This window comes from Mastigoproctus giganteus, chromosome 3 (genome assembly GCF_048544385.1).
Source record: "Mastigoproctus giganteus isolate SK-2022 chromosome 3, ASM4854438v1, whole genome shotgun sequence".
NCBI classification, from domain to species: domain Eukaryota; kingdom Metazoa; phylum Arthropoda; class Arachnida; order Uropygi; family Thelyphonidae; genus Mastigoproctus; species Mastigoproctus giganteus.
In genome coordinates this window covers 78,835,562-78,861,184 of record NC_143577.1, presented here as the reverse complement: position 1 = coordinate 78,861,184, position 25,623 = coordinate 78,835,562, and the positions used below count along the sequence as shown (strand labels likewise).

Below are 25,623 nucleotides of genomic sequence, written 5' to 3'. Positions count from 1 at the left end.
TTATTTTTTGCATCCAGTTCCTTGGCCACTGCATCATAGGGTAGCCTTGTCCAACCTATCAGATTGGTTGGACAAGGCTGCCCCTTGATAAATTCATGCTATAAATGTACTATAATTGCAAGCCTGTCCAAATGGTCCTGCATTACTTCTTTAAACACTGATTCCATTTTCCTTGTAACACTTTAAGCTGACAGGTCTGTAATTACATATGTTGCATTTTGATCCTCCTTTATAAATTAGGAATATATTCATACATCTCCAGGCCATAGAGATATCCCCCAAAACCAAGGATGCTCTCATAATTATGACTGAGGGTTTGCTTACCTCCTTTGCTGCCTCCCTTAATATAATTGGATAGATTCCAACTGTCTTAGGCACCTTTTTTATGCCTGTCCTCAACAATTTCTCCTCCACTTTCGTTTCAGTTATCACAAAGTCATTTAGCTTCTCTTTAGTTTGATAAACTTCTGGCATCTCATTTCCCAGATATTTTCTCATGCGTGAATGTAGATACAAAATACCTATTCAATTTCTTGGTCAAAATCTTAGATTCTATGTGCTTCTTAACCAAGAACATTATTTCCTTCCCCTCCTGTCCTTCCTGTACACAGTGCTCATCATAATGTGTGTGTGTGGTTTTTTTTTTTTTTTTTTTTTTGAGGATTTCTGGCACAAGGGCAACTAAGGGCAAACTGTAAGACACTATAAGACCTGTATTTAACAAACTTCAGAAATAATGGACAGCAGCCACTGAATCAGGCTTTTTATTTGTATGGGGCTTGGTGACCTGATTTAAACAGTCTGGTGATATCAGTTAAAATACTAAATGTTAAATTAGTAAATACACTATTAAAATTTGCCATCAGTTAAAATATTTTTAACTGATGGCAAATTCTTCTTTTCCTTTTCAATAGAGCAGTGTGTCAGGAAGCCAAGATACCTATTCAGACAGTATGCTACAGGAACAAGATTTAGAAAAATTAGGTTGATGGGCTGAGAAATGGCAGTTAATGTTTAACATTCAATGTTGCAGGGTACAGGCTCAATTTTCCCTTAGTTGTTCTTGTGCCAGAAAATTCTTATTTAAAACAAACAGAACACTGTGGTGAGTACAATGGGTATGTGAAGCACAGGAGGAGGAGGAGTAATAATGTTCTTGGTTAAGAAGCACATAGAATCCAAGGCAGTGCACCCATATGATGTGGGTGGCCAGGCAGTGTTAATTCAGTTCCACATAAGATGTTAATGTCTAGATGGAAAAGTTAAGACAAAGTCACATAAGAAAGACCTGAATAATTTCAGGTCTTTTAGGCCTCCAGACCTGTATGCAGTATATTTGCATATCTCCACTCCATAGGGACCTCTCCCGAATCCAAAGTTGCTTTCATAATTATGGTTACAAGTTTGCTTACATCCTTTTCTGTCCCCTTCTAAGTTAAGGCGATAAAAAATTACACTACTCTGCATTTGGAAAAAAATTCACTTATGTTTTCTCAGAAAAGGGTGTTTCTGAATCATTTTCTAATGCCCATATCAAAAATTACTTCTATCACATCAGGTTTCTTCAAAAATCACAAAAGAAAATTTGATTTTTCACAAATTTTTATTAATTTTGGCAGAATTTGTGCACTGAAATTATAATAGAATGCTACTTTGACCAGACTTTTATATTTAAATACATGTTAAAGACACTATTAAAATGGGCAGTGCCTATGAAAAAAATTAAAAGTTCACCAAACATTCACCTCTCATTTTAAAAACTGATCTACAATGAGTCAAATTTTCATTTCCTTGATTTTCTTGTAGATCCTTCTACTTTACAGTCCCTCTTCAGCATCCAGCAATATTCAGCCATCATGTTGAAATTCTACCTTCCCTGGTACTTCATATCCATGTCTTTAATATCTTGGTAAAAGCTCTCACCCTGTTCTTCACTAACACTTCCTAGACTTTCTGGGAAGTAGTTGATGTAGAAGTGTAAAAAAATGTAATATGCCTTGGCACTCATGTTGCAGCCTAGCTTCTCGAAGTTTGCCAACATATTTTCAATTATATTTTTGTAGTCTGGCTCCTTGTTGTTCTCTCAGAAGTTCTCAACAGACCTGACGCTAATTAATGCCTGTTTTTCTTTTATTCATAATCCTTTCAAAATCTCGGTCCTTCATTAGTTTGTGAATTTGAGCTCGAACAAAAATACCTTGTTTTGGCTTCTTGTGTAATCGATGGGAATTTAGTATAAAGGTAGTTAAAGCAGAGACCTTCCTGAGATCCCTGCTTCAACTGCCTTCAACTTTACTCCTAACATGCCTAAGATACTTGTACAAATAACGTGCCTATCACTTTAAAGTCAGTACGGACCAACCATGTTCTTTATACTTAATATTCAACATTTCTTCAGTTTTTTATGTTTCTTTCAAATGCATAGTGTGAGCTACTGGAATTGACCAAATTATTTCCATTATGGTGCAACTCACCTTTGAGACTCCTCTTTGATGAGTCAATAAAAAGTCTCCACTGTCTGAGATTGTAACTAATTCCTAAATAGTTCATTAAGTCATTTATATTACTGTAAAAAAAGTATAAAATCATTCTCTGAAAAGTAGGAGGCTAGTTCTCATTCTTTGTGTCTGTACCATGAGAAAAACATCCCATATGCTAGAAGACTTTTTGGTTTAAGTCTAGAACCAAGGAGTTCTGTAGATTCCTTTGGTAAATTTAAATCTCTTATCATTGATCATTGAATTCATGCTGTGAAAACAGTTGAGGACTGGACTCAATGTCTACAGGCATGTAGACTTCAGTTTCATTTTCAGAATCTTTACTTTCAACACTCTGCTGGCACACTTCCAGTATAAGTGAGGGGGGGGGGGTCATGGAATTGCCAGGTTATCTCCATGCAGGATGGGTCTAATGGCAGATGGAATGTTAGGATGCACAATGCCCTTCTTACTCTTTGCATTATTCCTCTACATTAACTAAGCAAAAGTAACAATCATCACAGTGGTTTGTAGGCTCCCTCCGGCGCCTCCGTAGCCAGGTGGGAAGGAGCAGCAGTGCGTAGCACACGCTTCTTGATTAGACCGAGGTTCGAGCCCGTCACCACCAAATACGGAGGATGCGGAAAGGTCAGGGAATGATCACCGCATATCTCGGAGCAATATGGCCTTAGTTGCTAATGCTCCTAAAAACCAAATAACAAACAGTAGGCTCCCTCCAAATCATGAGAATTGCAAATGGCATACCTTCTTTTTACCATTTTTGTCACAATCTCAGTGCTTCAAGTCAGGTTTGTCAAACTTTATGTAGAGCTTTGTGTGTTTTATCAAATTGTTTAATATGTTGTCTTTTCTTGAGGACTACATAACTTCCACAAATATAACAAAATGAGTTTGGATTGTTCAAAACACTTGCACAAAGACATTTTACTCATTTTTCAGCACACATTTGATGTGATAACCTCAAAAATAAACTGAGCTCACGCTGGTAAACACTGCTGGTTGGAGCTCTTGAGGTCAGAAAACAAATGACTGAGGCATTGCCAACATATGAAGTTTACAAATTCCCAGCATTTACTCCTAACTTAATACATTCAGTAATACAACTCATGATGTCAACTTAGTAATTTGTGAAAAAATGGTATGCGATAGAAAAAAAAAAACAAAACAAAACATTTCTTTCTGAAATTAGTGTAAAAAATAGCTATTAGTTTACAAACATCGAAAACCATACAGAGTGGTGCAATTGTTCATTAGGATAGATAACATTAACAAGTTTTAAGTGATGTAAACATCCTGGAAGACTAATAAGATTGTACTGTATTGTTTTTTTATTAAATTAATTTCTATTTTTAGAAATGAGAAGGAAGTATTTTTGTGCATTTATAAGAACATTTTTGTATTATAGAAGTTGAAAACATGTCTTTAATTGAAAAGATGTCCATACAGGGCATTAGGAGTTTTGGTCCTGATGAAGAAAATAAACAGCTCATTAAATTTTTCAATCCATTAACACTAATCCTTGGACCCAATGGATCTGGGAAAACAGTAAGTTACATTTTTCTCCCCCCCCTCCCAATTCTGATTTGAATATTTTTGAAAAATAAATTTTGAAATCAGCTGTGTTTTTTTTTTTTTTTTTTTTTTTCCCCCCCTCTCTTTGTTCTCATGAAAAATTTGGGTTGAAATTTTATAGCTGTGATTTAAAAGATAAGTAAAATAGAATTTAATACTGTTCTTAATAAATATCAGTTCATTAATCATGGTTCTTGCAACAAATTTTTGCTAACACTGAAAGTGTATTCACCATTCCTCAAGTGTTGTATGATTTTCATAATTGTACAATTTAAATACAATTTAATTGATCAACAATGAAAATTAATAAAATGAATCAATTTAATTGACAATACTACACTATGCCAATAGATTCCTAAATGCAGCAATATGTCTTACTCTATCAAGTTCAAGATATACATTATGCTGTACTGTAACAATCACAGTTTTAAATTAGTTATATCTTTAGTTAAAAACAAAACAATATGCCTAAGTGATTAGAACCTTCAAGCTACTTATTTATCACAATTTAACCATACTATTTTACTGAATGGGAAAGGAAATGCACAACTATTAATAGCAAATTGGGCTTCAAGCAATCAGCGGAATTGTGGAAGGTCCTTAAAGACTTGAGAAAACAGAATAAACACAATGCTGGTTTGCAATTAATACCTTTTGAAAGACTGGACGATGAAGGACTTTTAAAAGAAGACCGGAAAGAGTTCAAGACGATGGAGGATTTTGATGTAGAAGACTCGGGCTTAAAAGTTTCTGTTAGAGAAGTGGAACTCCTGCTAAAGGAAGGAAGGAATGGCAAATCACCTGGACCTGGAGGAGTTTACATGGAACTTCTGAAATATGGAGGAAGAGGAGTGGCGGTTCTGATACAAAAACTGTTAACTAGTATACTGAGAGGAGAAGAAATACCGAAAGAAATGATAGCAGGATATATTACATCAATTTATAAGAAGGGTGATCGGAAAAGCTGTTCAAATTACAGAGGAATATGCGTCCTGAAGCTGCTGTTAAAGATCCTTTGAAAATGGATCAGAAACCATTTAGAAGCCCGAATCGAGGTATCAGAAGAACAAAGTGGTTTTTCAGCTGGGAGGTCATGTATAGATCATATCTCAAAAGTACGACAGATCCTTGAAAAATGCCAATCCAAAGGGAAAAAAATCTTTGATTTTCATTGACCTTGAAAAGGCATATGACAGTGTTCCAAGAAAACTCTTATGGGAAGCACTGAAAGAGGCAAATATTGATGGACAACTGATTAACATTATTAAGGCAATTTACAGGAATAATAGATGCAGAATTAAAGTGGGATCAGCTTTGTCACCTGAATTCCACACTTCAAAAGACTTATTACAAGGTTGTTGCATGTCACCAACACTTTTCAAAATTTATATCGACATCTGCCTAAGATCATGGTCAAAAAAATGTAATAAAATGGGATTGCCAATTAATAAGAACACCTATATTCACAATTTACTGTTTGCAGATGATCAGGTGGTGATAGCACAAGACTTAGAAGATGCAAAGTATGCATGTCATCAATTGTTTGAGGAATATAAACAATGGGGTCTAAAAATCAATTTTAGAAAGACTGAAATGTTGTCTTCAGGGCCAGGACATGTTCTAAATATTGCAGGTTTTAAAATCAAACAAGTCGATAAATTCAAATATTTGGGATCAATCTTACAAAGTGATGGATCATCCCAAGCAGAGATCAATAAGAGAATTACAGACAGCAGAAAGGCTATCAGCATGTTAAATTCTGTTTTGTGGAGCAAAAATATCCTAATAAAACAAAAACTTATATTTCAAATGATTGTACAAAGTCTTCTATTGTATGGAACGGAAACCTGGACATTGAATAAGGCGAGCGGAAAACAAATTGCTCTCCACAGAAATGGATTTTTGGAGACGCTCAGCAGGAACTTCTAGAAGAGAGAAAACGGAATGAAGACATAAGGGAAAAAATGTAAGTGAAAAAGACTATTATTGACACCATCAAAGAAAAGCATCTAACATGGTATGGACATGTAAAACAGATATCCAAAGGCTATCCTGGAATGGATACCTCCTGGAAGAAGGAGAAGAGGAAGACCTAGGAGGACATGGATGGATGGAGTACGGGAGTGCATGATAGCCCGAGGCTTAACCGACCAAGACACCTTGAACCGCACTTTATGGCGGGAAAAAATTCCTAACAAGAAATAACTTGTAGGCTGAGGAAACCCATTGTAAATGGAAACACTCCTCTTGAAGAAGAATTTCACTGCACTACTAGTTACATGGTATGATATTTGTGCCAAAACACTGATACCATATCAGTATGAATAATAAGTCCTAATTTACAAAATCACTTGCTAAATTCAAAAATAAGCCAAAGAACGTGACTAAGACATATTAAACTATATGTCAAAAACAATTTACTATGATAATTAATGGTAAAAATTTCCAATAAACTTATCTGTTCCACAAGCTCATGAGAGTGGTCACAATTTTTTGACCGGTCATTGTATATTGGAATGTCCAACCATCAATGGTACAACTGTTGATGATCCTGCTCAGGTAGTTAACAAACTAAATGAATATTTTGCATCTACATTAATACATGCAGGAGGGGAATGCCACAGGTGTATTCAACTCTGGCAGTAAGCTAGATAATCTTGTAATAACTGAGAGTAAAGTGGAGGAGAAATTGTTGAAGATAAACTAAAGAAAGGCACCTGGGGTGGATGGAATCTATCTAGTTATATTAAAGGAGGCAGCGGCAAAGGAAGTAAGCAAACCCTTAGCCATAATTATGAGAGCTTCCCTGGACTCAGGGGAGGCACCTATTTACTGCAGATGGGCAAATGTGACCCCCAATCCACAAAGGAGGATCAAAGGGAGACACAGGTAATTACAGACCTATTAGTTTAACTTCTTTTCCAGGGAAATTAATGGAGGCACTGGTTAAAGAAGCATTGCAGGATCATCTAGACAAGACTTCAGTTATAGCTCGGACACAGCATGGGTTTGTTAAGGCAAAGTCTTGTCTGACTAATTTGATTGGATACTATGATGTAGTCACAAAGGAACTGGATGCAAAGAATAACTTTGATATCATATATTTGGATCTTAGAAAGGCCTTTGATACTGTTGCACATGGAAGACTGCTGCACAAATTGGAGCAGTGTGGCTGGAATTGGAGGCAAATTGCTGCTATGGATAAAGGGATGGTTGAGTGGGAGAAGACAGAATGGTAATCAATGGACACTGCTCTTCATGGACTAATGTTATTAGTGGAGTCGCTCAGGATTCGGTGTTGGGTCCATTGTTGTTTTCTGTATTTATAAATGATATTGATGATGGTATATCAGGCTTAATGTCCAAGTTTGCAGACGATACTAAGGTTGGCAGGGTTGTTAATGACACTAATGACAGTACACTGCTGCAACAGGATCTAGAAAAGTTGAGCAGATGGGCTGAGAGGTGGCAAATGAAGTTTAACATTGACAAATGTAAAGTACTACATATGGGAAGTAGTAATCCCAGAGTAATGTATCAACTCTGTGGTACCACACTGACAGTGTTAGGGAATGAAAAGGACCTGGGGGTAATTGTGTAGGCAGATATGAAGTTTTATGAGCAGTGCAGACGGTCTGCAAGAGTAGCTCATGGTGTCTTGTCAATGATGTACAGGAATTTTTCTAGTAGAGATAAGGAGGTGATTATCCCCTTGTATAAGGCAATGGTCAGGCCACACCTTGAGTACTGTTGTTGTTGTTATTTGGTTTTTAGGAACATTAGCAACTAAGGCCATATTGCTCCAGGGATATGCGGTGGTCATTCCCTGACCTTTCCGCATCCTCCATATTTGGTGGTCACGGTTGAGTACTGTATGCAGGTCTAGAGGCCTCATTTTAAGATGGATGTGGAGCTGTTGGAACGAGTACAGAGAAGGGCAACAAGATTAGTGAACAGAACAAAGGGTTGCTCTTACAAAGAAAAGCTTAAGTTTTTGCAAATTATAGTGTCTGGAGGCTAGGCACCTGCGAGGTGATCTGATTGAGGTGTATAAAGCCTTGAATGGTTTGAGCATGCTCAATGCTGATGGGATTCTTCCTGTTGCTTAGAATAATCACCTGAGAGGGCATAAATTCAAATTGAGGAAAGACGGTTGTTGGGTAGATGTGCGGAAGTTTGCCTTTAGCCAGCGAGTGGTTGATTGCTGGAACAAACTTCCATCTGTCGTTGTAGAAGTTGATAGCTTAAATAGATTCACGGCAGAACTTGACAAAATTTGGAGCAACGGGATTGGTGAATTAAGGGTGTTTTTTTTTTTTTTTGGCTGATGCCATATAAGTTTGCTTTTTTGCATCATGTGCCCTTGCTAATTCTAATGTGTTGTACATATCAGTATGCAAGTTACTACATTAGGGCCCTGCTTTATGGCTTTCCGCTTCCCGGCATTTGCTAATACAGCAGTTTCCAATTATATCCATGTTCATTATGTTTGCCGCTTGTTCTGCTTTTTCGGCATTTTTGCGCATGACACGCTGAGCAGAAGGTCCGAGAATAGCGTCGCACGCCATTTTATTGTTGGTGATTCAGTTTGTTTACAGCACTTGTGTGCTCTACATCTCTTTGTATTCTGGTAATTTTCCAAACTTTTTAAAGTTATTATACTGTATTATGTATAATATTTTTGTACTAATTACAGTGGCATCTAAGTGTAGTGCTAACTAGTGATAAAAAAAGGAGTCATAAGCCTCTTACTTTAAATGCCAAATTAGAAATGATTAAACTAAGTGAGCAAGGTATGTCTATGGCTGAGATAGGCTGTAAGCTAGGTTTGGCTTGCCAAACAGTTAGTACAATTGTGAACACTAAGGAGAAAGTGTTGAAGGAAATTAGAAGTGCTACACCAGTAAACACTAAAGTTATAAGAAAACGTGATAGCTGTATTGCTGACATGGAAAAACTTTTACTGATGTGGATTGAACATCAAACCAGTAACAACGTGCCTTTAAGCCAAACGATCATCCAGGACAAGGCCCTAAATCTCTTCAATACTACGAAGGCTGAGAGAGGTGAGTAAACTGCTGAGGATAAATTTGAAGCTAGCAGAGGCTGGTTTAAGAGGTTTAAGGAAAGAAGCCATCTCCACAACATCAAAATGCAAGGTGAAGCAGCTAGTGCTTATACAGTAGCTGCAGAAAGTTATCCATGTGAGCTTTCTAAGATCATTAAAGATGGTGGATATACTAAGCAGCAGATTTTCAACATGGACAAAATGGTCCTATATTGGAAGATGATGCTGTCTAGGACTTTTATTGCTAAAGAGGAGAAGTCAATGCCTGGCTTCAAAGCTGCAAAAGACAGGCTAGGCTAACTTTCTTGTTAGTGTGTGTGTGTGTGTGTGTGTGTGTGTGTGTGTGTGTGTGTGTGTGTTAGTGTGTTATCACTGGTGGCTCCTAGGCATTTGCCCATCTCCACCTTGTTCATCTCTGTGGTGGTGCAGAACCTCTGCAGATTGGGCCCAAAAACGTGTTAGCCTAATTATCATTATCAGCCATATGGTACAAGGAAGCCCGAGGCTTTTGCTGCACCAGGCAAAAAAAAAAAAAAAAAAAATGTGTAAATTAATCTAGTAATTATTTTATTACTCAGAAATATTGATATTTTAGCTTACTTGAATATTAGATATTACAATGCAAGGAAATTTAAAAGTTGAAATTTTAACTATATACAAAAGCATTTAAAAAGGTGGCAAGTAGTCATGATGAGACTACTGCCACAAGAAGCATGTTGATATTTGTCACTTCCGCTCCAAGATACACAACGATGAAATATGCCTTTACAATCTTCTTCAAGAAGAGGCGTATTGAAAGCAGATGATAAACCCAGCAGTGTCAACAGGGAAACAACAGCCACAATGAGACTGTTTCTTTATAAAGCATTGATTGCCACACAGTCAAATTCAGGAAAATTTGATAAAAAATTTAATTATTATGATGATGATGTAGCTATGAACAGCCACAATGAGACTGTCACAGCCCATTAACATTAGCTGGTTAATGGGCTGTGGCCAATGCCATGAAAAGCATAATGATCCTTGTCATCCTCCAAGTCTAAGGTTCTCAACAATTAGATATCTTGCTTTTCAATCTTCCACAGAAGAGATGTACTGGATGCAGATGACAAAAACCTGTAGCATCAGGAAGGTCATCAGCCACAATGAGACAGTGCCTCTATAATTCTTTATTTCACAATTCATCATTTCCCACGTCTCTGGAGTCGCAGAAGAGACCAGTCGGTGGATTTTTGGCTGCTGTAAAGGGATAAGTATTTTTAATTTTTACTGTATTCTTCATTAATTAACATAGTACATTGTGTTTTACAGAGATATTAAATTGGTTTAGTATCGTTCGTTAGCTTCTTATTTTGAATTTAACAAGCAATTTTTGGAAGTTACGACTCCTGGTGTTGGCACCAGCATTGTTGAACTAGCCGCCATATTGTACTCGATAAGAAATAGCTTAACATATATCTCTCTCGAACTGATAGCATAAGGTATAAAGTAAAACTAGATAGCATAATACGAAGCACTGTCTTAGGAATATGTTAGCTTATTATAGTATTATCAATTAATCAACAATAATATTAATCTTATTAAAATTCATTGTTAATTAAATTGTATATAAAGGAAATTATTACCTATAGAGCTGCGAAACAAATATCACAGACTAGCGAGAGTACTGTGACTCGGGGGGAGAAACGAAGGGGACAATTCTCCAAATCACAGTCTCAAAAGATGTGCAAAATGTGAAATATTTGCCGACCTTTCTAAAACAGGACATGATCTAGCCAAGGAGGATGCCTTTGTGTGTGCTAGGTGCCAAGAGTGTCAAGAAATTAGGCGCTAACTCAGCGTTCTGATGGGCATCTATGAGAGCTTGAAGTGTAGGGTAAATGCCCTCGAAGAAATTAATATGAGGGCCCCATCAATCTCTCAGCTGCTCAGCTCAATGACAGAGCTCACTCCTGTGCATTAGGGAAAAAAAGAGGCCATCTCCAAGGCAGAATGTGCTGGTCCCAAAGGAACTAGTTATTGTTGGTGACTCTATTGTTAGGGAGACAGGGAATATACTATGCAAGAAGGATAGGTGGAAAAGGACCAGGGAATGTCTGCCAGTGGCAAAAGTTGATATTGACGTTGTAGAGCATATATCATCTTTTAAGGGCACAAAAGGTGACGTTGTTGTACATGATGGAACTAATGACATTAAGAATAAGAGATCTGCAGATTTACTCAACAAGTACAGGTCAATGTGGAAAAAAAGTCAAGAGTTAGGGTTGAATGTGAAAGTGTCTGCAATTCTGCCCAGACACGATAGGAGGGAGTATATGATGAGAGACTTACCGATCAATTCAGCCCTGGAGAGATTGTGCAAAGCTCAAGGGGTAGAATTTTTTTCACCCTGGTCTGTGTTTGTTGACAGGAGAGACTGCTTCTACAGAGATGGGGTACACTTACATAGAAAGGGTGCAAGAATATTTGCTGATGCTATTGAGGCAGTCTTAGGTGGGTCGGAAAACTGCTAGCTTGGGATAACAGTGGCGGCAGGCAGAGGAAAAAGTGATTCTTGCACTTCTTCTATTAGAATGAGCAGCAGCCTGGAAAGCAAGGTAATGGAGATTTCCAGAACTGTTCGGAGTCATAGTGGAACAAGTAAATACATGGGCTATGTAGGAACAAGCAAGAGTAGGAACAGGTGCATGTATACTTTCACATACACCAATGCTAGGAATAGAGTTAATAAATTTGATGAGCTTGAAGTGCTAGTCAAGACATCAAAGGCAGATATGGTTGGGATATCAGAGACGTGGTGTCACACAGATATAAGCAGTGGAAAATTGGAATTTTGGGAGTACAATGTGTACAAGATTAATAGACAGGACAGGAAGGGAGGAGGGGTTATGCTGTTAGTTAAGAAACACATAAAATCTAAGGAAGTGCATCCATTTGATGTTGGCGGACAATGTAGTGTTGAGTCTGTTTGTTGTGAAATAAACACTGAGAAAGGAAAAATGAGAGTAGGTGTGTGTTATAGGCCTGATGAGTATAATGAGCAAATGTGCATAGAAATAGTGGGCCAGTAAATCAGAATGTCTTATAATGGGGGATTTTAACTTTTCAGATATTGACTGGAACTTGTGGTTTGGTCACTCGCACACTAGCAAGACTTTTGTGGATTTATTGAATGACTATAGTAGTAGTAGTAGTAGTGGCATGTGATGCAAGAAAGCAAATGTATGAGCTTATGCAGCATCAGCCAAAAAAAAAAAAAAAAAAAATCACACCATTCCCTCCAAATGCCTGTCCAGTTCCTCCTTAAATTTATTCAACCTATCAACTTCCACAACGACAGATGGAAGTTTGTTCCAGCAATTAACCACCCTCTGGCTAAAGACAAATTTCCGCACATCTCTTCTACATCTGTCCTTTCTTAATTTGAATTTATGCCCCCTTAGGTTCGTAATCTGAACAAGTGGAAGGATACCATCAGAATTCAGCGTGCTCAACCCATTCAAGGCCCTATACCCCTCAATCAGATCACCATGCAGGTGCCTAGCTTAAGTTCTGCAATTTGCAGAACTTAAGCCTCTCTTGGTAAGAGGATCCCTTCATTCCCCTCACCAATCTTGTTGCCCTTCTCTGTACACACTCAAGTAAATCTACATCCTTCCTAAAATGAGGCCTCCAGACCTGTACGCAGTACTCAAGGCGTGGCCTGACCATTGTCTTATACAGAGGGATAATCACCTCCTTTTCCGTGCTAGCAAAATTCCTATATATCATTGACAAAACCCCATAACCTGCCCTGGCAGCCTGTCTGCATTGCTCAGAAAACTTCATATCTGCCTGCACAATTACTCCCAGGTCTTTTTTCATTTTCTACCACCTTAAGTGTAGTACCACACAGTTGGTACGTTTCTCTGGGGTTACTTCTACCCATATGTAGTACTTTGCATTTGTCAAGGTTAAACTTCAGTTGCCACTTCTTAGCCCATCTGCCCAAATTATCTAGATCCTGTTGCAGCAGCACACTGCCATTACTGTCATTAACAACCCTGCCAACCTTTGTATCATCTGCAAACTTCGACATTAAGCCTGATATACCTTCATCAATATCATTGATAAATATACAAAACAACAGTGGACCTAACACCGAACCCTGTGGGACTCCAGTAATAACATTAGTCCAAGAAGAGCAGCACCCATTGATTACCACCCTCTGTCTTCTAGCACTTAACCATCCTTTTATCCATTGTAGCAACTTACCCTTAATACCATTCTGCTCCAATTTGTACAATAGTCTTCCATTCGCAACAGTGTCAAAAGCTTTCCTGAAATCCAAATATATGATATCAAAATTATTTTTCGCATCCAGTTCCTTTGTAACCACATCATAATATCCTATCAAATTTGTCAGACAAGACTTTCCCTTAACAAATCCATGCTGTGTCTGAATTATTGCTGCAGTCTTGTCTAGATGATCCTGCAATGCATCTTTAACCAGTGATTCCATTATTTTACCCGGAACAGAAGTTAAACTAACTGGTCTGTAATTACTCGTGTCACCCTTCGATCCCCCTTTGTGAATTGGGGATACAAGTCCACAAACATTTCATATTTTGCACATTTTGTGGACTGTGATGCTTTGTAGAAATGTCCCCTTCGGTTCTCCCCCAAACTATATCACTTCTGCTACTTTGTGCCCATTGCTTTGCTGCTCTAGTCTAGGGCATAATTTTTGTTTAAATACAATTTAATTAACAATGAAAATTAATGAGATTTATAACTTTAATTGATTAATTGACAATACTATACTAAGCCAATAGATTCCTAATACAGTGCTGTGTATTATGCTATCTAGGTTTTACGTTGTAACTTTTGTTATCAAGTTCAAAATGTACGTTACGCTATTCCGTATCGATCTAAATACTACAACAATGGTGGCAAGTTTTGAACTGTAGAAGATTCTACCAATGCTAAGTAAGAACCTACAAAATCTGTATCTAAATTCAAAATAAACTAGGTAGAGTAACTAGGAATATAGAGGTACTTCTAGAAAATAATTTAAAATGCCAATCAAGTCAATAAAATGGCAAAAATTTAAGAAAAACTTCTCTGTTAACTGGAGCCGTAAAATCTTCACATGCACTCAGATACTGTTATTCCCAATCTGGAGATTTAAGCTGAAATTTATGACTGAGTTTCTATTGCCAAGCCACTTGTTACTGATGGTAATGCTAGAAAGAGGATGTAATTATGTAAGGAGCACAAGAACTGGATGCTCGATTGTTGTAAACCTCATTTTCAGATGAATCATCAGTTACACTTTTTCATAAAATCAGTGATAGTTTCTTTGGCAAATGCCAAAGGAAGCATATCATTCTAACCATCTCGTGACAATTGTAAAACATGGAGGAGAATCAATGATGCTTTGGACAGCAATATCTTGATATTCTTTAGATCTTATTGTCACCTTAACAGGTGAATTTCTGCCACCGATTACCTTATATTCTGAGTAACTAGGTTCATGCCATGTGGCAAACATTGTTTCTCACAAACGATGCCATGTTCTAAGGTGATAATGCTTTACTACACACAACCAAATGTGTGCAGTTTTGGTTTGAGGAGCATGGAACTGAGGCTAAGCTTAACCCATGGCCTTTAGGTTCATGAAACAGAATGGACTAAGCATGCGTACACGCACCAGATATACTGTATTTCACCATGTATAAGACACCTTTTTTCAAAAAATTTGGGGTATAAAAACTGGGTGCATCTTATACCCAGTTTTGCCACATTCTGCCCAGAAGTGGCTCAGAAAAGATTTTCGTACAGTGCTAATTCAAGTTAAAAGTGATCCAGTTTGCAAAAGTGAATGAAAATCGTGCTGCTGAATGTAAGTTTGGTCCTCCTCCAACTGAGAAAACAATCTGAGACTAGCTACGGGAAGAAGAAACCCTACTGAAAAACACCACGGCAGAAGAAGGCCATGAGAGGCAAGTCAGCAAAATGGCCTGATTTAGAGAGGGAATTGAAGATATGGATTGAAGAGCAAAGGGCAGTTGGAATTCCTGTGTCCACAAAGATGGTTCAGCATGAGGCAAGAAGAATTGCTGATGAAAAAGAAGTTACTGATTTCAAAGGAGGACGCAATTGGTGCTTTAGGTTCATGAAACAGAATGGACTAAGCATGCGTACACGCACCAGACTTGCCCAAAAGATGCCTGAAAGCTATGAGCAGAAGGTCCTTGAATTTCATCGTTTTGTCATTCAATGTCGGAAGACACATCAGTTTGAGTTGTGACAGATTGCAAATATGGACAAAGTCCCCTTTCAATTTGATGTCCCAAGTAACAGAACTGTTGATAAGAAGGGGGTGAAAACTGTAACTGTGAAGACAAGTGGACACGAAAAGAGCCATTACACAGTTGTTTTACTTGTTGTACCGATGGAACCAATGCTGATTTTACTTGTTGTACTGATGGAACCAATGCTGCCTCCTATGCTGATTTTCAAATGCAAAACAATTCCAAAAGAAGACATTTCTCTAGGAATGATTGTCCATGTTCATGATAAGGGTTGGATGGATCAGGATAGGATGAAGATCTGGTTTGAGAAAGTTTGGAGCAGGAGACCAGGTGGGCTGTTACGCAAACCTGCCCTATTGCTGCTTGATCAGTTCAGGGCACACATAACAAAAAACACAAGGAAGATTGCTGCAGAGCAAAAAACAAAACTTGCCGTCATACCTGGAGGCTTGACATCCCAGCTCCAACCACTTGATGTCAACATTAACAAACCCTTCAAAGCTGCCATGAGAGACGAATGGAACCAATGGATGAAGTCTTCTGGGGACAATTTGACACCAGCAGGAAGAGTGAAGAAACCAACTATAGGAGAAGTTTGTACCTGGGTGAAAAGATCCTGGGATAATATCAAGATTGAGATTGTTGTCAAGTCATTTAAGAAGTGTGGCATTTCAAATGCCATAGATGGAACTGAGGACGAGGCAATATATGAAGACAGTGATTCGTCATCAGACACAGATGAGGATAAGCTAATGGATGGGAGTTTTGACAGTGATGAGGAGTTGTATGAATTTTACGATGAATAAAACTTGAGTTCAGTAACTTTATTAATACTTTTTTTTTTCAAATTTCAGGCCCCAAAATTAAGGTGCGTCTTATACATGGGAGCATCTTATACATGGGAAAATATGGTAAATGTTATTGAGCCACTGTGGCATATTTGGAGAGGAGAGTGAGAAGCAGATTTCCTCCACCTTCATCACTCAAGGAGCTTAAAATGTTGTTCCATGAAGAATGAATGGTCCAATATTTTGCAAGCTGTTTTTAAGCAAAGATAACCTAACACCATATTAGTGCATACCTGTAACTCTTATTACAGGTAATTCGTTATTTTGTGTGTGTGTGTGTGTGTGTGTGTGTGGGTGTGGAGAGAGAGCACCTACTTTCTCTGTTATGTCCATCTGTTTGCCTGTCTACATATTACAACTCAACTCCATTAGATGGATTTTCATGAAATTTTATATCTTTTGGAAAGATTCCAAATTTCATTAAAGTTAGACAAACAGAAATTTGGTAAGTATTATTTTTCCATAGTTTTTATGGAAAAAAAATTCCTAGATTAAATGTGACTCCAATTCAGTATTGTTAGCTTCGGACAATCAATCCTTGCATGCTTTACCCATATTGTCATGCAACTTGTGAATGTGGTATCATTTGTGAAGAGACGTAGAGAAAAAGTGATAGAAGAAGAGGATAAATTTTATACAGTTGTAATTAAACTGCACATGGCTAGTTTAGAGAATCAAAAACTGTAGTTTTATTAAGTATTCTATAAAGTTATAATCTTAATAATTAAGTAATGATTTTAAGATATATACTTGGTGTATATATTAAAATCATTACATGCGGGTTTATAATCTTTAAATGTTGAAAAGAGAAGATAAATATATTTTCTAAATAAGGAGCGGAGAAAGTGCTTAGTTTCTCTCAGATGAAAATATTGTTGAGAATTATCCATTATTGATTACAATAAAATGTTCAAAATGAATTAATTTTGTTGATAGGTAAACAAAAAATCATCAGGGCTTTTTCAAAAAATATGCACACAGTTCAAATGAAATCTCTTTATATCTCTGTTAATTTTCATTGAGGCAATTGCTCATTGCATAAAAATTGCAAGAGAAAAACCAGTTGTACTAGTTATTAATATAACTCTGATTTTCTCTTGTAGTATTTTTCTACTTTTGACAGTGTAACTGGCATGAATTCAAAAGGAAGGCAGGTAGCTATATATTTTTGCATTGGATCTGTTGCTGCTCAATGGTTTAAGTGGTTAAGGACTGATGGTGATATGTTTAGTCTCATCTGTACTGAACAAGCCAGTTCAAAATGGAGGGAAACATTATAAAAAACCATTTGAATAGTCATATCATGTCTTTCATTTTTTAAAGTTATATGTATTATTCAGTTCGGATTGCATATTTGAAACAAATATATATCTTGTTAAAGCTTTTTATAATTGGATTTGAGTTTTTATGCACAATTTGCTCTTATATTTGAATTTTGCCTTTTTAGACTATTATTGAATGTTTGCGATATATGACAACTGGTGAGCATCCACCAAACAGTGATCGGGGAGGCTCATTTGTTCATGATCCAAAGGTAAGTGCACGATATTGATTTGAATCTTATGTTGAAATACTGAGACTATATGAATATTTTTAGGTAGGATTCTAGTTGGTTATTGAGGTAATAATAGTAGCTGTTTCTTATTCCATTAAATTCCAAAATTTTTTTTTTTTTTTAAATTAAAAGTAAAACTCATATGCTATAGTGCATTCAATTTCAAGCACAGGTAAATCTTTGCCTGACAAAAAAAATTGCCTGAGGAGCAATTTTTACTTAGAAAGACAAATATCACTATCCACAGGCCTGCCTAAGTTGCTAATAACTTTTTAAATAGTTTAGCATTAACACTGATAAAGAACACCAGACTGTGTGAATTATCATGTGTGACTTTTATCAATGGATTACATAGAAGGTAGATTTGAGGGGGGGGAGATAGTAGAGGTTTGCTTGACATTTCAGGAGCCTTTCGCTGCATTTTGCTCCCTTCTTCTGAAGCTATAAAATGCATAAAGGGGGAAATCAGAGGAAAAATCTCTTTTCACAGATTTTATAATTTTTTTAAAAATGGAGTCATATTAAATAAAAGTGCTTGCTTAGGTTAAAATAAAAAAAATATATATTAAGATATTTTACTTTTATAATGCATATAACAGTATTTACAATAAAATATGGATTTTCCTCCTGTTTATGGTGTTTTATTTTGTTTTTGGTTATTTTTATATTATTTCCGTGTGTATCTTCTTTATATTAAATGCACCTTCGAAAATTGGAATTTTCTGCCATTTGCGGTTTTTTTTTTTAATTGTTAGGGTAAGAAGTTTCAATTGTTAAAAACTTTTTTTTTTTAATTGTTCAGATTATATATATAAAGCGATTGTAAAGACTATCACAACCTGTTTTCCTGTAACATGCTCACTGAACTACCTTCGTCAGTCAGATAGTTAATCAGTGATGCAACGATGTTGACAGGTGTGACAGGTAGCGTGTATCACTATTTACTGGCCACACTAGTGTTAACACCATACTTTATTTTTCTTTTGTCTGGGGGACTGCCAGTTTTCATTTCAGACGTTTAAAAAGGAATGATGGCAACAGGAAATCTAAGTGCCACACTAGCCCATTTTGACCAATGGTCCAATGGCTCCACATATTGAATAAAAAAATATAACAGAGTAATCTGAATATATTTGCATCATGTATTTAGTGCACTCTTGTGCTGTTGTTGAAAATTTATGGTTTCTGCATTTTCAGATGCTACCAGATCTGCTTTTGTTAAGCATCTGAAAATAAAGTTGTTGGTGACTCTATTGTCAGGGAAACGGGTAACATGCTTTGTAAAAAGGATAGGTGGAACAGGACCAGGGTATGTCTGCCAGGGGCAAAGGTTGATGACGTTGTAGAGTGGATATCATCTTTTAAGGGCACAAAAGGTGATATAGTTTTACACGTTGGCACTAATGATATTAAGAGTAGGAGACCGGCAGAATTACTTAACAAGTACAGGTCGTTGAACAAAAGCCGAGAATTAGGGTTGAATTTGAAAGTGTCTGCAATTCTGCCCAGACACGATAGGAGGGAGTATATGATGAGAGCCTTGTCGATCAATTCGGCCCTGGAAAGATTGTGCAAGGCTCAAGGGGTAGAATTTTTTTCAGCCTGGACTGTACTTGTTAACAGGAGAGACTGCTTCTACAGGGATGGGATACACTTAAATAGAAAGGGTGCAAGAATATTTGCTGATGCTATCAAGGCAGTGTTAGGTGGGTCGGAAAACTGATAGCTTGGGGGGATACAAGGACTAATAGTTTAACAGTAGCCGTAGGCAGAGGTGAAGATGATTCTTGCACAACTTCTATTAGAATAAGTAGCGACCTGGAGCGAGGGGTGTTGGGGGTTTCAGGGACGGATGGCAGTCATCCTGAAACAGGCTGGTATATGGGATGTGTTAGGGTAGCAGTAGTAGTAGTGGCATGTGATGCAAAAAAGCAAGTGTATGAGCTTATGCAGCATCAGCCAAAAAAAAAAAAAAAAAAATCATCACACCATTCTCTCCAAATGCCTCTCCAGTTACTCCTTAAATTTATTCAAACTATCAACTTCCACAATGACAGATGGAAGTTTGTTCCAGCCATTAACCACCCGCTGGCTAAAGGCAAATTTCCGCACATCTGTTCTACATCTGTCCTTTCTTAATTTGAATTTATGCCCCCTTAGGTTCGTAATCTGAAGAAGTGGAAGGATCCCATCAGAATTCAGCGTGCTGAACCCATTCAAGGCCTTATACACCTCAATCAGATCACCGTGCAGGTGCCTAGTCTCCAGCCACTGCAATTTGCAGAACATAAGCCTCTCTTGATAAGAGGATCCCTTCATTCCCCTTACCAATCTTGTTGCCCTTCTCTGTACACGCTCACGTAAATCTACATCCTTCCTAAAATGAGGCTTCCAGACCTGTACGCAGTACTCAAGGCGTGGCCTGACCATTGTCTTATACAGAGGGATAATCACCTCCTTTTCCCTGCTAGCAAAATTCCTATATATCATTGACAAAACCCCATGACCTGCCCTGGCAGCCTGTCTGCATTGCTCAGAAAACTTCATATCTGCCTGCACAATTACTCCCAGGTGTTTTCATTTTCTACCACCTTAAGTGTAGTACCACACAGTTGGTACGTTTCTCTGGGGTTACTTCTACCCATATGCAGTACTTTGCATTTGTCAAGGTTAAACTTCAGTTTAAATTTCTTAAGGTTAAATTTCTTAGCCCATCCACCCAAATTATCCAGATCTTGTTGCAGTAGCACACTGCCATTACTGTCATTAACAACCCTGCCAACCTTTGTATCATCTGCAAACTTCGACATTAAGCCTGATATACCTTCATCGATATCATTGATAAATATACAAAACAACAGTGGACCCAACACCGAACCCTGTGGGACCCCACTAATAACATTAGTCCAAGAAGAGCAGCACCCATTGATTACCACCCTCTGTCTTCTCCCACTTAACCATCCTTTTATCCATTGTAGCAACTTACCATTAATACCATTCTGCTCCAATTTGTACAATAGTCTTTCATGCGCAACAGTGTCAAAAGCTTTCCTGAAATCCAAATATATGATATCAAAATTATTCTTTGCATCCAGTTCCTTTGTAACCACATCATAATATCCTATCAAATATGTCAGACAAGACTTTCCCTTAACAAACCCATGCTGTGTCTGAATTATTGCTGCAGTCTTGTCTAGATGATCCTGCAATGCATCTTTAACCAGTGACTCCATTATTTTACCAGGAACAGAAGTTAAACTAACTGGTCTGTAATTACTCGTGTCACCCTTCGATCCCCCCTTTGTGAATTGGGGATACATTTGCACATCTCCAGTCCGTGGAACCTCCCCTCAGTCCAAGGACGCTCTCATAATTATGGCTAAGGGTTTGCTTAGTTGCTTTGCCGCCTCCTTTAATATAACTGGATAGATCCCATCCACCCAGGTGCTTTTCTTATGTTTAACTTCAAAAATTTCTCCTCCACTTTGCTTTCAACTATTACAAAATCATTAAGTATCCTGCTACAATTTGATAACCTTCTGTCATTTTCAAACCTTAATAATTCCTCACGTGTGAATGTAGATGCAAAATACTCATTCAGTTTGTTTGCTATCTGAGCAGGATCATCAACAGTCGAACCATCGATGTCAAGTGGACCAATCAGATTCATCCCCTTCCTTTTAGAGTTTATATAAGTAAAGAAATCCTTGCTGTTTTTCTTAACATCTTTTGCCAAGGATTTCTCGTAATCTGCCTTCGCCTGCCGAACCTCCTTTGTGACCTGATTACAGATTAACTTATATCTACCATAGGCTTCTGAGTCGCTTGATAATTTATATGCATCCCATGCATTTTTCTTCTCTGTTACGAGTCTCATTAGTTCATTTGACAACCATTTAGGCCTAAACCTTGAACAGTATTTCTTAATAGGTATGAAACTTTTAGTAGCTTCCACGATTAATTCCTTGAATGCTTCCCACTTAGAATTTACTGTTGGTAACATCGTCAGTTGATCCCACTGTACAGAATTTAAAAACTGTCGGAGACCACTGTACTCGCCTTTATGGAAGCAAAAACCCTCTCCTTTACCCCTGATGGTAATTAAATCTTTAAGTAAATCCCACGTCAATACACTGTGATCACTGCCACCTAGTTGTTCTTTTATCTGCAAATTCCTAATACATGAATGATCACTGCTGATAACCAGATCAAGAGTATTACTTTCTCTGGTTGCCTCTCGAACATGCTGCTGCAAAAAAGAATCATCCAATAAATCCACAAAGGTCTGACTAGTGTGTGAGTGACCAACCCACAAGTTCTAGTCAATATCTGGGAAGTTAAAATCCCCCATTATAAGACATTACGATTTACTAGCCCACTCTATTTCTCTGTACAATTGTTCATTGTACTCATTCAAGTCATTGGGCCTATAACATACTCCTGTTCTTATTTTTGCTTTTGCAGTGCTTATGTCACACCAAACTGACTCAACGGTGCACTGTTCATCTATATCAACTGGATGAATTTCTTTTGATTTTGTTTTTCTTAATTAACAGCATAACATCTCCTCCCTTCCTATCCTGTCTATCGTTTCTGTACACATTGTACTCCCCAAATTCCAGTTCGGCATTCCTTATATCTGTGTGACACCACATCTCTGATATCCCAACAATATCCGCCTTTGATGTCTTGACCATTCTTATTTTTAGTTACTCTAACACATCCCATATACCCACCTGTTTCACGATGACTGCCATCCATCCCCGAAACCCCCAACACCCCTTGCTCCAGGTCGCTACTTATTCTGATAGAAGTTGTGCAAGAATCGCCTTCATCTCTGCCTGCGGCTACTGTTAAACTATTAGTCCTTGTATCCCCCCAAGCTATCAGTTTTCCGACCCACCTAACACTGCCTCGATAGCATCAGCAATATTCTTGCACCCTTTCTCTTTAAGTGTATCCCATCCCTGTAGAAGCAGTCTCTCCTGTTAACAAGTACAGTCCAGGCTGAAAAAAATTCTATCCCTTGAGCCTTGCACAATCTTTCCAGGGCCGAATTGATCGACAAGGCTCTCATCATATACTCCCTCCTATCGTGTCTGGGCAGAATTGCAGAAACTTTCAAATTCAACCCTAATTCACAGCTTTTTTTCATCAGTGACCTGTACTTGTTAAGTAATTCTGCCGGTCTCCTACTCTTAATATCATTAGTGCCAACGTGTACAACTATATCACCTTTTGTGTCCCTTAAGCTTACTATGCCGAAAAGGACAATTAACATCGGCGAATGGAATGTTCGAACGGGGCACCACGTTGGACAAAAGGAAATCATTGCCCAAGAACTACTTAGGTGCAAGGTATCAATCGCGGCGTTATCCAAATTAAGGCTCACCAGGTCTGGAACGATGATCATCCAACCACCAGCACCTAACGAAGCGGTTATGCTATTCTACTCTGGTAGTGAGAAACGAGAAGCAGGAGTGGGCTTTATGGTTGATGTTCAGGCCACCAGTAGTGTGATCGCTTTCCAACCAATATCGGACCGCCTGCCAGTCTTTACTGTCAAGGGCACCATCAAGACCCATATTATCTCCGCCTATGCACCAACTGAGACTAGCCTGGACCCGACCAAGAATGACTTCTACAACCAGCTCCAACATACGCTGGATTCAATTCCACAGACGGAAGTGATCATCCTCTCAGGGGACTTTAATGCCCACATTGGCGTTGACAGATCTTGTTGGGAAACAACAATGGGTAAGTTTGGCCATGGGAAGATCAATGACAATGGACTACGTTTGTTGTCCTTTGCTGCATCTAACAACCTGATCATCGGAAACAGTCAGTTCCAGCACCCTCAAAAACATCAACTTACATGGCGAAATCCATCTGGCATGGACTCAGCAATCCTGGACTACATTCTGATCAACGCCCGATTTCGCTCATCACTCATGGACGTTCATGCCATGAGGGGACCTGATTGCGGATCTGATCACTGCCTCATCCGGGCTAAGGTGCAGCTCAAATTACGGCATGCAAAAAGGTCATCTCGGTCAGCCAAGCTGGACTGGAGGCAGCTAATGAATACTGCCAACAAAGGGCCATATCAGATCGCCCTATCCAACCGCTTCGAGACGCTAGCCGTGCCCGAGGATATAAATGAAGAAGAAAAGCAGATCTCTGATGCCATCCTAGAATGTGCCAAGCCCCTATGTCCACCTGCCCGACGTCGAACGCAACCATGGATATCAGACGAGTGCCTCGACCTCGTGGACAAACGGAAGCAGGCAAAGTTGGTCGACTTTGAACGGTACCGGCAGCTAAACCGAGAAGTCCGACAGAGGATGACAGCGGAAAGAGAAGCATACTGGAATCAAGTGGCAGACGATCTTGAAGTGGCGGCATCCAAGAACGAGTACCGCACTCTCTATCGCACCCTCAGATGTCTGAGTGGAAAGACCAAATTGACTAGTGACAACATCAAGAATGCTGATGGGACCTTCGTGTGGTCACCGTCCGAATGCTTGCAACGGTGGAGTGAATTCTTCAAAGCATTGTATAATCACGACCCACCTCAGGGACCGCCACAAGCCGCACTATCGATTGATCCCCCTGAAGTCTCCATGGTCGATGTTGAGCCTACAGTAGAAGAAGTGAAAGCAGCCATACAATCCCTAAAGAATGGCAGGGCACCAGGAGTGGACCAAGTCACCACAGAAGCGATCAAAGCTGGGGGAGATGTACTGCTTCGCCTACTACACTCACTGCTCAAAACCATCTGGTGCACTGAACAAATTCCGCTAACATGGAGGAAAGCCATTATTGTACCGATCCACAAGAAAGGTGATAACCGGGATTGCAAGAACTACCGTGGCATCAGCCTCCTTTCCATCATTGGAAAGGTCTTTATGAAGATCATCCAGTCAAGGCTGCAAAAACATCGCGAGCAAACCAGTCGAGAAGAACAGGCGGGATTTAGACCCGGGCGAGGATGCTGTGATCAAATCTTTGCCCTCCGTCAGCTGATGGAGGAGAGGATCCAGTGTGGACAGCGAACCGTCATTGTTTTCATTGACTTTAAGTCTGCTTTCGACTGTGTCCATCGGCCTGCCTTATGGAAACTACTAGAGGTCGAACATGTACCTCGAAAAGTCATCACACTCCTCCAAACTGCATACAATGGTTTAACCAGCCAGGTGTGCATCCAGAACGATTTATCTGAGGAATTTACCATCCAAACTGGAGTCTGCCAAGGGGATGTAGCTTCCCCGTTGCTTTTCAGCATCGTGGTCGACGCCATTATGAGGCAAGCATTCAGAAACAGATGGGGTATACAATATGACAAGGATCACTATGTGACTGACCTGATGTTTGCCAATGGTAGTGCTATCTTTGCTGGTAACGACTCTGAAGCCACGGACATCCTCTACGACATTGCCCGCATTGCCCGGCCATACGGTTTGAAGATCAATGCTGATAAGACAAAGGCCCTGACAACAGATGGGTCGGAAGCCACCATCTATCTCGAAGGCATCCAGATCGAGCAAGTGCAGGACTTTAAATACCTTGGGTCGCTGGTCCAGGAGAAGAAAGTTGCATCCACCATGAAAATCCACAGCAGAATTGGACAGGCGGCCACTGCATTCGCCTCGCTCAAATGGTGTCTGTGGAAGAGGACCAACATTTCCTCAAAGACTAAAATCCGACTCTTCCGGACTTTGATCCTGCCCATTCTCTTTTACGGATCAGAAACATGGATTTGTCTCAAGCTAGATTTAAACAAACT

General features: G+C 38.8%; 1 protein-coding gene across 1 annotated transcript in view; it reads left to right on the top strand.

Annotated features, from left to right (window-relative positions):
- Nucleotides 1-1,114: 1,114 nt before the first annotated feature.
- LOC150088100 (DNA repair protein RAD50.L-like) overlaps nucleotides 1,115-25,623 on the top strand; it is a 191,811-nt gene continuing 167,302 nt past the window's right edge. The window contains exons 1-3 of the mRNA XM_090370018.1: nucleotides 1,115-1,118; nucleotides 3,904-4,043; nucleotides 17,730-17,816. Coding sequence (XP_090226144.1) covers nucleotides 1,115-1,118; nucleotides 3,904-4,043; nucleotides 17,730-17,816 — 231 coding nt within the window. The remainder of the gene's footprint in view (nucleotides 1,119-3,903; nucleotides 4,044-17,729; nucleotides 17,817-25,623) is intronic.